General features: G+C 42.8%; 2 protein-coding genes across 2 annotated transcripts in view; one reads left to right on the top strand and one right to left on the bottom strand.

Annotated features, from left to right (window-relative positions):
• The window catches only part of LOC139388517 (SPT6 homolog, histone chaperone and transcription elongation factor), a 50,653-nt gene extending 46,612 nt beyond the window's left edge, over positions 1-4,041 (top strand). Inside the window, exon 38 of the mRNA XM_071135215.1 lies at positions 1-4,041. This exon is cut by the window's left edge and continues 678 nt beyond it. The gene's annotated coding sequence lies outside the window, so the exon portion shown is untranslated.
• A 5,293-nt stretch (positions 4,042-9,334) lies between these two features.
• On the bottom strand, positions 9,335-13,231 carry LOC139388424 (ras-related protein Rab-34-like). The gene is made up of 10 exons (XM_071135077.1): positions 13,184-13,231; positions 12,211-12,302; positions 12,053-12,118; positions 10,636-10,737; positions 10,447-10,511; positions 10,282-10,333; positions 10,043-10,124; positions 9,844-9,934; positions 9,536-9,643; positions 9,335-9,443 (listed from the first exon to the last, which is right to left on the bottom strand). The coding sequence occupies exons 1-10, from the start codon at positions 13,229-13,231 to the stop codon at positions 9,382-9,384; spliced, it is 768 nt and encodes a 255-aa protein (XP_070991178.1). The 3' UTR covers positions 9,335-9,381.
• Positions 13,232-13,646: the final 415 nt, after the last annotated feature.

Below are 13,646 nucleotides of genomic sequence, written 5' to 3' on the forward strand. Positions count from 1 at the left end.
CTCCTCCCAGCCTACTAAACTAACCCTGCTCCCCCTCTTCTCCCTCTCCTCCCAGCCTACTAAACTAACCCTGCTCCACCTCTCCTCCCAACCTACTAAACTAACCCTGCTCCCCCTCTTCTTGTGTCCCATTGGATTCTGTTCCTAGCTACTGTGTATCTAGCCATGTTTCTCTCCCGGCACATCTCCCCTCCTTCCGTCTATCCCTCTCTCTTTCCTCACTGTATTTTTGCCGGCCCCATAGTCCAGTATTTTATTTAGTAAGGATATTAACTCTGTATGTCAGGCAGGCAGAAATGTCGATACAGACCACCAAACACTTGAAACAAACCGCTGACATAGATGTAATAGGACATGGACCTAACGGAGAAATGATTGTTTGGTTGTCATGACAACCGTTGTCCTTTTCTTTTACTAATATGGGGTATGCTATATTTTCTTTTTCCTGTTTGATTTTTTTTTAAATCTATAAAAAGATTAGGAGATGCTGCCGAAAGCATCTGATTGGTTCGCGGGTTGTCTCATGCCGTGGTAGGCTGGTAATGTAATGTCCCTTTGGCTGCATAGACCTGCCCCTTACCCTCCTGGTGATTGGCGGGTTGTGGCGAGAGGCAGCCTAACGAGCGTTTTTCCGAGCCAATCAGGAAGCTTGTCTGCGTTTTTGTATTGATGCATCAAAATGAATAAAGACACTGTTTTCAGTATGAACCCTAACCCTGCACTCCTCACATGGTCTGTCAAACCTACACTACCGGTCTAAAGTTTTAGAACACCTACTCATTCAAGGGTTTTTCCTTTATTTTTTACATTGTAGAATAATTGTGAAGACCTCAACTATGAAGTAACACATATGGAATCATGTAGTAACCAAAAAAGTGTTAAAACCAATGAAAATATATTTTGAGATTCTTCAAATAGCCACCCTTTGCCTTAATGCCAAGAGCGTGTAAAACTGTCATTGTCTCAACCAGCTTCATGAGGTAGTCACCTGAAATGCATTTTAATTAACAGGTGTGCCTTGTTAAAAGTTCATTTGTAGAATTTATTTTCTTCAAAATGTGTTTGAGCCAATCAGTTGTGTTGTGACAAGGTAGGGGTGGTATACAGAAGATGGCCCTATTTGGTAAAAGACCAAGTCCATATTATGGCAAGAACAGCTCAAATAAGCAAAGAGAAACAACAGTCCATCATTACTTAAGACATGAAGGTCAGTCAATACGGAGAATGTCAAAAACTTTGAACGTTTCTTCAAGTGCAGTCGCAAAAACCATCAAGTGCTATGATGAAACTGGATCTCATGAGGACCGCCACAGGAAAGGAAGACCCAGAGTTACCTCTGCTGCAGAGAATAAGTTCATTTGAGTTAACTGCACCTCAGATTGCAGCCCAAATAAATGCTTCATAGAGTTCAGGTAACATACATCTCAAAATCCACTGTTCAGAGGAGACTGTGAATCAGGCCTTCATGGTCAAATTGCTGCCAAGAAACCACTACTAAAGGACACCAATAAGAAGAAGAGACTTGCTTGGGCCAAGAAACATGAGCAATGGACATTTATATCGTTGGAAATGTGTCCTTAGGTCTGGAGTCCACCGTGTCTTTGTAAGACGCGGTGTGGGTTAACGTATGATCTCTGCATGTGTATTTCCCACCGTAAAGCATGGAGGAGGAGGTGTTATGGTGTGGGGGTGCTTTTCTGGTGACACTGTCTGTGATTTATTTAGAATTCAAGGCACACTTAACCAGCATGGCTACCACAGCATTTTGCAGCGATTCTCCATCCAATCTGGTTTGCGCTTAGCCCTTACACCTCCAGATTGTGTAAGGGCTATTTTACCAAGAAGGATAGTGATGGAGTGGCCTCCACAATCCAGATGACCTGGCCTCCACAATCACCCAACCTCAATCAAATTGAGATGGTTTGTGATGAGTTGGACCGCAGAGTGAACGAAAATCAGCCATCAAGTGCTCAGCATATGTGGGAACTCCTTCAAGACTGTTGGAAAAGCATTCCAGGTGAAGCTGGTTGAGAGAATGCCAATAGTTTGCAAAGCTGTTAGCCAACTGTTGCCTTGATATTTGAAGAATCTCAAATATAACATATTTTCATTTGTTTAATACTTTTTACATGATTCCATATGTGTTAAGATTTTTTCACTGTTCTACAATGTAGAAAATATTTTTTTTATGTGTAGGCATTCTAAAACTTTTGACCAGTAGCGTGTACACACACACACACACACCTCTGACAGTACACACACATGCTTATGAGTCTCTGGTATTGAGAGAAATGTTTGCTATTGAATATGAAGAGCGCTCTCCTTAAACTGCATCTTAATATGTGTGAATGATACCTATGTGATGATGGGAATGATTGAAACCCCAACAACACAGACTGATGAGATTTAATATTGTCTTATGTCAAAAACCTACTGGTTTATTACAGTGTTGCCGTCAGTGTACAAACAGAGATCAACTTTAGGTTTTAAACAGACGGACGGGGTATGTGGATATAACAGGGTCTACTCTACAGTCATGTATCTCTTTGGAAGACCAGAGAGTGAGCTGCTAGACTTTGTTTCTGTGTTCTAACCACGGAATAAAAGATTTAGTACTACCGGTAGGTAACCTTCTCAACTGATACCATGACGACGTCCCAGGTGAACTGAACTAGATTGTAAGAGATGGCAGTATGTTAGGGAGGAACTAGGTTTTAGCCTTGAGCTTTGCTTTGACAACTTTTTTTCCATGTGAAGTTATTATTGGTGGTGTAAAGCATCCGCTGATAGTTTGAAGCATAGGAAGATTTGTTGTGAATTTACTTACGTGTAACTAGATATTTTAACGGTTGTGTCTGTGAACTTAGCATTTCTTTAAATCCTTTTGTCCTTGACTTTCAATCATCATGCGTGCATTTACGTCACTCTTGGTTGGGTATTCTGACATTTACATCTGGTCTGTTTTAAATGTGACCCTCTATTCCTAACTCCTGCCCCCTTAAAGTCCACAGATGTCCAAAGAGTGGATATCTGTGATCACTATGGAGATGGTTCCACCTAGCCCCTCAAGATGAGATGTGGAGCTCTAATTTGCCGTATTGCGTTCATCTATCCAGACCTGTGCAGATCTGTGAACTCTTAACGGGCTAGTACTAGGTCCTAAGAGAAGGGGAGGAGGCTACTGACTAAAATGTCAGTTATGTGAACACATTAGACCTTTTGTCTGATCCACTGATCATTATCATAATAAGGATTAATATCAGTGGTGAAAGACCATGTGTATTAGTGCTTCCAAGACAACAAAAAAAGCGAGTTCAAATTATGACGTCTGACCTCTAGAAAGATTGCCGGAGTTTCTGACTTGGAATTCTCAGTTAAATGATCTTTTCAAAGCGATTTTTCCCAGATGGAGCTCGTTTTTTTCTTCTTCAGGATTTCCAGTTGTCTTAAACGCACTGATGTCAGAGGCACTGAAGTCGGAAGTCTGAGATTTCCGAGTTCCCCAGGTTTTTCTTCTTTTTTTTACACAGCATATGCCTAGTGTCATTCAAACACATCACAGTGTTGTATTCTGGGAAATGTGTTTTTGTAATTGTGACTATTTGCTCTATCGGTATACAGTCAAATGGGTTGCTGATATACAGTTGTGGTCTTTATGTTCTTGAGTGTTCCTAAGGGTTCTAGGGTTACTCCTGGGCTAAAAACCATGTTCAATGTATTGTCTCATTTAAAAATGCTCAGGCTGATTATTGCAAATAAGGATGAATCAACCTGAATCAACCTGCCTGGTAAACGATGGTTTAGTTCAGGGAGTATAGGTTTTATTTAGGGCTTGGAAACTAATTGGTTGACTTGTGGGTTTGTATTTTCTATTGGCAATATTAGATGTTGTACCTTCAGTAAGCCTGTGGTAGTTGGCAGTGGGAGAAGATGACTTGGGGATAGATGAAGGGATAGGGAGAGGTTTAGCCTCTGTAATTACACTGCTGATACCCTTTTCTACCGGTGATCCCTTTAATAAAAGTGTTTCTGTTTTATTTACGCCCCAGTCCCCACATTGTGTTATTGAAGTCTGTGTGACTCTGTTCCATTTATTCCATACAAAGAGCCCATCCTCCTGTCCATATATATCTATATATATATATACTACATAGTATATATATACTACATAGAGCCATGACTACATGGAACTCTATTCCACAGTACTACATAGAGCCATGACTACATGGAACTCTATTCCACAGTACTACATAGAGCCATGACTACATGGAACTCTATTCCACAGTACTACATAGAGCCATGACTACATGGAACTCTATTCCACAGTACTACATAGAGCCATGACTACATGGAACTCTATTCCACATCAAATAACTGAAGCAAGCAGTACAATTTAGATTTAAAAAACACTGAAACAACAGGGACTGTGAAGCAACACAAACATAGACACATGCATACACACACACACACACGATAACATACGCACTATACACACACATGGATTTAGTAATGTACAGTTGAAGTCGGAAGTTTACATACACCTTAGTCAAATACATTTCAACTCAGATTTTCACAATTCCTGACATTTAATCCTAGTAAAATTCCCCGTCTTAGGTCAGTTAGGAAAACCACTTTATTTTAAGAATGTAGAGAGAGAATTATATATTTATGGTTTTATTTCTTTCATCACATTCCCAGTGGGTCAGAAGTTTACATACACTCAATTAGTATTTGGTAGCATCGCCTTTAAATTGTTTAACTTGGGTAAAATGTTTCGGGTAGCCTTCCACAAGCTTCCCACAATAAGCTGGGTGAACTTTGGCCCATTCTTCCTGACAGGGCTGATGTAACAGTCAGTTTATAAGCCTCCTTGCTCGCACACGCTTTTCAGTTCTGCCCACAACTGTTCTATAGGATTGATGTCAGGGCTTTGTGATGGCCACTCCAATACCTTGACTTTGTTGCCCTTAAGCCATTTTAAGCCATTTTTCCAACTTTGGAAGTATGCTCGGGTCATTGTCCATTTGGAAGACCCATTTGCGACCAAGTTGTAACTTCCTGACTGATGTCTTGAGATGTTGCTTCAATATACAGTATCCACATAATTGTCCTGCCTCATGATGCCATCTATTTTGTGCAGTGCACCAGTCCCTCCTGCAGCAAAGCACCCCCACAACATGATGCTGCCACCCCCGTGCTTCACGGTTGGGATGGTGTTCTTCGGCTTGCAAGCCTCCCCCTTTTTCACCCAAACATAAAGATGGTCATTATGGCCAAACAGTTCTATTTATGTTTCATCAGACCCGAGGACATTTCTCAAAAAAGTACGATCTTTGTCCCCATGTGCAGTTGCAAACCGAAGTCTGGCTATTTTGTGGCAGTTTTGGAGCAGTGGCTTCTTCCTTGCTGAGAGGCCTTTCAGGTTATGTCGATATAGGACTTGTTTTACTGTGGATATAGATACTTTTGTACCTGTTTCCTCCAGCATCTTCACAAGGTCCTTTGCTGTTGTACTGGGATTGATTTGCACTTTTCGCACCAAAGTATGTTCATCTCTAGTAGACAGAACGCGTCTCCTTCCTGAGCGGTATGACGGCTGCGTTGTCCCATGGTGTTTATACTTGTGTACTATTGTTTGCACAGATGAACGTGGTACCTTCAGGCATTTGGAAATTGCTCCCAAGGATGAACCAGACTGGAGGTCTACAATTTGTTTTCTGAGGTCTTGGATGATTTCTTTTGATTTTCCCATGATGTCAAGCAAAGAGGCACTGAGTTTGAAGGTAGGCCTTGAAGTACATCCACAGGTACATCTCCAATTGACTCAAATGATGTCAATTAGCCTATCAGAAGCTTCTAAAGCTATGACATCATTTTCTGGAAATGTCCAAGCTGTTTAAAGGCACAGTCAACTTAGTGTATGTAAACTTCTGACCTACTGACTTGTTTCATGCACAAAGTAGATGTCCTAACCGACTTGCCAAAACTAGTTTGTTAACAAGAAATGTGTGGAGTGGTTGAAAATCAAACCTAAGTGTATGTAAACTTCTGACTTCAACAGTAGATATGTGGTAGTGGTGGAGTAGGGGCCTGAGGGCAGACAGTGTGTTGTGAAATCTCTGAATGTATTGTAATGTTTTTTTAATGGTATAAACTGCCTTAATTTTGCTGGACCCCAGGAAGAGTAGCTGCTGCTTTGGCAGGAACTAATGAGGATCCATAATAAATACAAATAGCTCCTCCCACCAGCCTCCACTGGTTCAGTGTTATTGAACACACACACACATACAGGTATTTGCTTCTTTGTGTAGGCCATAGTAATAAACTTCCCATTACTCTTCTGAAGAATGAAATCAATCTTTAACAGTGAAGGATAGTCATCTATATTGATTTTATAGGACATAAAATATCACAAATCACATCAAATGTAATACAATCATCAGTAGTGAGGCATAACATTTCAGGACATGGCAAAGCAGTAGACCTAAATGTCTGGCCTGCTTCTGCCCTCTTCACAACAGTCTTAATTCAATTTGTACCAGATCATCAGATGTAAATGAAATGTTATTCTCTCTCCATCTCTCCCTATCTCTCATTCTCTCTCCCTCTCTATCGCTCTCACTCTCTCTCCATCTTTTCTCGTGATTAAACAATCGCTGTATTTTAGGAGCCCTGAGAGTCTATATTGTGGCTGTGGTGTGGTTGGGATGTTGGGTGGTCATGGGAGGCAGCGTACTCATCCCATTAGCAGACCAGACACATGACACGAAGGAGGAAAATAAACCAGCCAACGCACGGAGGTCTGCATGCCTGTTGCTGCTGACGTCTTCACCTAGAATGCAGGAGTCTGTCTGGCCAAATCTCAAACGAGAACCAAGCTAACTCTGAGTGTTGAGCATTACATTAGACCAGAGCTACATTACTTTAGACCAGAGCTACTTTACATTGGACCAGAGCTACATTACTTTAGACCAGAGTTACTTTACATTAGACCAGAGCTACATTACTTTAGACCAGAGCTACATTACTTTAGACCAGAGTTACTTTACATTAGACCAGAGCTACATTACTTTAGACCAGAGTTACTTTACTTTAGACCAGAGCTACATTACTTTAGACCAGAGTTACTTTACATTAGACCAGAGTTACATTACTTTAGACCAGAGCTACATTACTTTAGACCAGAGTTACTTTACATTAGACCAGAGCTACATTACTTTAGACCAGAGCTATATTACTTTAGACCAGAGTTACTTTACATTAGACCAGAGTTACTTTACATTAGACCAGAGCTACATGTATTGTACCATACTACACTACACAGCATAGGGCTCTGGTGAAGGGGATAGATAAGAGTTTTTCCTGGTCTGGTTACATGGTCAGGGAAAACTCAAAGCTATGGGACCTACACTATCTCCAGTTGTTTATGGAGAGGGTTTCACATAAAGGAGCAGCATTAGACTCCAAACCCTGGTTTTGTGATTATAGAGGTTTCTTCCAGTCCACGTGCTTCGCCTATTTCTCTTAAGCTGCTTTAAAGACCATGCAAGTGTTGCCTATTTCTCTTTATGACGATGTAAAAAAAAGACTACGAATGCAATCTGTTATCCATGGATTGATGGGGATAATTGCTGTTACTGTTGCTGTTACTGTGTTGTCCTGTGTTGTGTTGTCCTGTGTTGTCCTGTGTTGTGTTGTGTAGTGTTGTCCTGTGTAGTGTTGTCCTGTGTAGTGTTGTCCTGTGTAGTGTTGTCCTGTGTAGTGTTGTCCTGTGTAGTGTTGTCCTGTGTAGTGTTGTCCTGTGTTGTCCTGTGTTGTCCTGTGTAGTGTTGTCCTGTGTAGTGTTGTCCTGTGTAGTGTTGTCCTGTGTAGTGTTGTCCTGTGTAGTGTTGTCCTGTGTTGTCCTGTGTAGTGTTGTCCTGTGTTGTCCTGTGTAGTGTTGTCCTGTGTTGTCCTGTGTAGTGTTGTCCTGTGTAGTGTTGTCCTGTATTGCCCTGTGTAGTGTTGTCCTGCGTAGTGTTGTCCTGCGTAGTGTTGTCCTTTGTAGTGTTGTCCTGTGTAATGTTGTCCTGTGTAGTGTTGTCCTGTGTTGTCCTGTGTAGTGTTGTCCTGTGTAGTGTTGTCCTGTGTAGTGTTGTCCTGTGTTGTGTTGTCCTGTGTAGTGTTGTCCTGTGTTGTCCTGTGTAGTGTTGTCCTGTGTAGTGTTGTCCTGTGTAGTGTTGTCCTGTGTTGTCCTGTGTTGTCCTGTGTTGTCCTGTGTAGTGTTGTCCTGTGTTGTCCTGTGTAGTGTTGTCCTGTGTTGTTTGTCCTGTGTTGTCCTGTGTTGTGTTGTGTAGTGTTGTCCTGTGTAGTGTTGTCCTGTGTAGTGTTGTCCTGTGTAGTGTTGTCCTGTGTAGTGTTGTCCTGTGTAGTGTTGTCCTGTGTTGTCCTGTGTAGTGTTGTCCTGTGTGTAGTGTTGTCCTGTGTAGTGTTGTCCTGTGTAGTGTTGTCCTGTGTAGTGTTGTCCTGTGTAGTGTTGTCCTGTGTTGTCCTGTGTAGTGTTGTCCTGTGTGTGTAGTGTTGTCCTGTGTAGTGTTGTCCTGTGTAGTGTTGTCCTGTGTTGTCCTGTGTAGTGTTGTCCTGTCCTGTGTAGTGTTGTCCTGTGTAGTGTTGTCCTGTGTAGTGTTGTCCTGTGTAGTGTTGTCCTGTGTAGTGTTGTCCTGTGTTGTCCTGTGTAGTGTTGTCCTGTCCTGTGTAGTGTTGTCCTGTGTTGTCCTGTGTAGTGTTGTCCTGTGTAGTGTTGTCCTGTGTTGTCCTGTGTAGTGTTGTCCTGTCCTGTGTAGTGTTGTCCTGTGTTGTCCTGTGTAGTGTTGTCCTGTGTTGTCCTGTGTAGTGTTGTCCTGTGTTGTCCTGTGTAGTGTTGTCCTGTGCTGTCCTGTGTAGTGTTGTCCTGTGTAGTGTTGTCCTGTGTTGTCCTGTGTAGTGTTGTCCTGTGTAGTGTTGTCCTGTGTTGTCCTGTGCAGTGTTGTCCTGTGTAGTGTTGTCCTGTGTTGTCCTGTGTAGTGTTGTCCTGTGCTGTCCTGTGTAGTGTTGTCCTGTGTAGTGTTGTCCTGTGTTGTCCTGTGTAGTGTTGTCCTGTGTAGTGTTGTCCTGTGTTGTGTTGTCCTGTGTTGTCCTGTGTAGTGTTGTCCTGTGTTGTCCTGTGTAGTGTTGTCCTGTGTAGTGTTTTCCTGTGTTGTCCTGTGTAGTGTTGTCCTGTGTAGTGTTGTCCTGTGTTGTCCTGTGTAGTGTTGTCCTGTGTAGTGTTTTCCTGTGTTGTCCTGTGTAGTGTTGTCCTGTGTAGTGTTGTCCTGTGCTGTCCTGTGTAGTGTTGTCCTGTGTAGTGAAGTGAATCCTTCCCCATCAGCAGCAGGTTGCTTTTCTCTTGGTTGGTTTGTACTCTTCTTCTGTGCTCTCGGTGATTCCTGCGGGAAACATGTTGCTATAATGTGAGAATAAAGGAGAGCAAGTAGAAAGCCGTTGCCACTGTCTCCTACATGTAATAAAATACACTTACTGATAATGTCACCAACACGTCTGGACCCACTCTTCTCGAGCTCTGCCAGCATGTTGGCCTCAAAGGTTAGAGACGCTACCCGGAAGAAAAACTCCCTGATACTCTCCCCTGAGAGAGCGAGAGAGAGGAGGGGAGGATGGAGAGAGGAGGGAGGGCGGAGAGAGAGAAAGAGAGAGTGAGGGGAAGAAAGTGTTTGAGGGGAGGAAGAAAGCAAAACACACAGAGAGATAGAATGGGATATGATGGGGGACACATGAGGGAGTAAACCAGAGGATGTTATGTGTTTGTGTGTGTATTCCCAGCACTACCTGACTTAGCAGACACAGTCCAGTACTCTGCTCTGATCTCCTCTGACAGTCTAATGGCCTCCTGCTCCATGTAGGCCAACTGATCAGGAGACTGAGAGAGAGAGAGATACACCGTTTGAAATACTTCATCTTTAAATCAATCAATGACAGATCATTTGTACTGTCTTTAGTCAGGTTGGATTTTCTCCATCAGACTCACACTGAGGTCCTTCTTGGTTCCGACCAGGAACAGCAGAACACTGGAGGGATCGTTCTCCTTCATAGCATCCTCCAGCCACTGCCTGAACGCGCGTACAGACACACATAATATGTCTATCACATGCAATAAAGTAGACTTTCATAGAAATTGACTGATGGCCGCTGAGATACTATGATGAAAAGACATTCTATCTGGATGCTGCAGATGTGATCAATATGTAATATGTTGGCATCTCTCACCTGGCGTTGTCCAGAGAGGTCACACAGCTCAGGTCAAATACCACTATGATGGCTTGAGAGAAACCAGGAGAACAACACACATTAGAGAAGAGACAGGCTGCAGGCATCACCACAATACATCTATTAAGGGCTTCCTTTAACATGCGTCTGTGTTTGATTTCATACCTTGTGCTCCTCTGTAATATGTGGAGGCGATGCACTTGAACCTCTCCTGACCCGCTGTGTCCCATCTGAGAGAGGGAGAGACAGAGAGAGAGAGCAAGAGGCAACAGACGACAATTGATGAGGAAAGGGTGAGGATGATGAGTGTGAAGTGTGTGTGTGCGTGTGTGTGCATGCGTGTGTAGTACTCACAGCTGTAAACTGAAGGGCACCCCCAACACCTCAAACCGCTCCATCTCAAAATCCACTCCGATGGTGGCCTTATAGTTCTTATCAAACGAGTCCTTACAGAACCTGTGGAGAGACAGAGAGAGAGGGGGGGGACATTACATAATCAATGTCATTATTACACTTGGGTGACTAACGTCTGTCCTCACAGCACCTGAGTAATATATAGACAGTAACAGGACAGTAACATGACACCAACAAAACAGTAACGTAACAGGACAGTAACACAACGGTAACAGGACGATAACAGGACAGTAACAGGGAGGTAACAGGACACTAACAGAACTATGACAGTAACAGGACAGTAACAGAACTATGACAGTAACATGACAGTACCATGAAGGTAACAGGACAGTAACAGGACCTTAACAGAGCGGTAACAGGACAGTAACAGAAGAGTAAAAGGACAGTAACAGAACTATGACAGTAACAGGGCAGTAACATAACTATGACAGTAACAGGACAGTAACAGGACCTTAGCAAAGTGGTAACAGGACAGTAACAGAAGAGTAACAGAACTATGACAGTAACAGAAGAGTAACAGGACAGTAACAGAAGAGTAACAGAAGAGTAACAGAAGAGTAACAGGACAGTAACAGGACAGTAACAGAAGAGTAACAGGACAGTAACAGGACAGTAACAGGACAGTAACAGAAGAGTAACAGGACAGTAACAGAAGAGTAACAGGACAATGACAGTAACAGGACAGTAACAGAAGAGTAACAGAACTATGACAGTAACAGAAGAGTAACAGGACAGTAACAGAAGAGTAACAGAAGAGTAACAGGACAGTAACAGGACAGTAACAGGACAGTAACAGAAGAGTAACAGGACAGTAACAGGACAGTAACAGGACTATGACAGTAACAGGACAGTAACAGAAGAGTAACAGGACAGTAACAGAATAGAGAGGAAACATTACTACATTAAGAGTTTAGCATACAGTATACTTCTTCATGTACCCAAAGCTATGACTATAAATAGCAGCTTTTCGGGAGATTTGATCACTGAACTAACTTACTTCAATATGCCAATAATCAAACCCACAGGTCAATCAAATTAGTCAACAAACAGTCTCTATTATCCCAAGCTGGGGAGAGCGTCGGTAACAGTTTTGCTGATTTCTGAAGAGGCAGGTGCTCTGCTGTGTGTGGATTCACCTGGGTGTCATGGCAACAACTGACTAATAGGAAGTGAAATGGTCAGTAGTATTTTTAATTGGCAAGTACACATCCTGAGGGAGATCAGCATGCCCCCCGGGGGATAAGATCTGTAATAGACTGTTTCCCAAACGGCCCATAGGACTCTCTCAACAGTAGTGAACTAAATATGGAGTAGAGTACCATTTCATATGCAGCCATAGACTGTAGTGTTTCCTTACCTGCTGATTAGACATGTCTTCCCAACTGCCACATCCCCTACCACAATCACCTTGGCGATGTTAAAGCTACAGACACATAAAGAGAACAGTCCAGTCAAACACAGATAATATACAAATATATATATGTGTGTGTGTGTGTGTGTGTGTGTTCATCTCACCCCACTGCGCCTGTCTTTTGCCCCTGACAGGCAGCCTTGACCTGTGAGTGGAAGACATCTTTAGTGTGTAGCGCTGCAGCTGGGGTAAAACACTACAGAGAGAGAGAGAGAGGGGGGGGGGGGGGGGGGGGACAGAGAGGTGAAAGAGAGAGAGAGAGACAGAGAGAAAAAGACAGAGAGAGAGAGGGGGGGAGACAGAGAGGTGAGAGAGAGACAAAGAGAGAAAAAGACAGAGAGAGAGAGGGAGAGAGAGGTGAGAGAGAGAGACAGAGACAGAGAAGAGAGAGAGAGAGAGAGAGAGAGAGGGATTAAACAAGGTGTCAACAAGGTGTCAACTCAAAGCAAGAAAGTATATCAGCTTTGCATCCCACATAAATCAGAGGCTAGAAGGACAACTGCCTTGTGGGGACATGGAACGGAATCTCTTCAATTCTGGCACATTAGCACGAGCCAGTGACCGAGTCCTGAACAAAACTAAGAACATTAAGTGTGTGAAACAAACTAATAATCAGTAAATGACCACCCAGCACTGTCTAATCATCTGCTTCATTACAGGGTTCCAGAATTGTGAAGGGGTTGGTCACTGTGTTACAGAGACACGTTATTAGATTAGAATCTGAGGAGGTGTGTACGTGTGACACAAAAGACTCCAACTGGCAGCCTGGTGGTTTTATTTGTTCCCCCATGTTTTCTGATCCAAAAATAATTATAATAATATTATTATTTTATTTTGTATTATCGTTGGACATAAAAATGTTTTACAAACACCAGGAAATCAGCTCCAATTGATTTTAATTGGTGAAATCTGTTCCCAAGTATTCCCATGCACAATAGACATAGTCAAATATTATATCTGTTTGGGCTTCTTGCGGACAATTTGCAGTCTACAAATGATTTGTAATCGTGTTGAGGCACGCACCCAACCATCCCCACAAGAAAAAATTGTCCAAAATCTAAAAAAGGTGTGTGTCACCTCTGGAAGCTGAGCGATGATGCGGTCTCTCCTCACAGGTGGCAACATGTTCTTCAAGTGGAAGTTACGGGGTGTTAGGGATATACATAGACACACACACAATCAAACAATCATACACACAAGAGACCCAGTCGCACACGCTCCAACAATCATAGGCAGACAATCACACTCAGACAGGACAAATACACAGAATCTCTCTCTCTCTCTCTCTCTCTCTCTCTCTCTCTCTCTCTCTCTCGCTCTCTCTCTCTCTCACATACAGATGTAGAGTAGAGTGAATAGGGGCTTCTCCATGGAAAGGCTTAAACGTCAAACAGCTGAAAGAGAAGGAATAACTGAACATTATGTAACCTGATGTGTAGCCTAATCTATAGTCTGACACCAACAGAAAAAGTGTCCCCTGAATCTCCTAGGTGACACCGCAATGCAAAAGACCGCTGGCAGCTGTCTGCACATCAAAGTA

The sequence above is a fragment of the Oncorhynchus clarkii genome, chromosome 29 (genome assembly GCF_045791955.1).
Source record: "Oncorhynchus clarkii lewisi isolate Uvic-CL-2024 chromosome 29, UVic_Ocla_1.0, whole genome shotgun sequence".
NCBI lineage: Eukaryota > Metazoa > Chordata > Actinopteri > Salmoniformes > Salmonidae > Oncorhynchus > Oncorhynchus clarkii.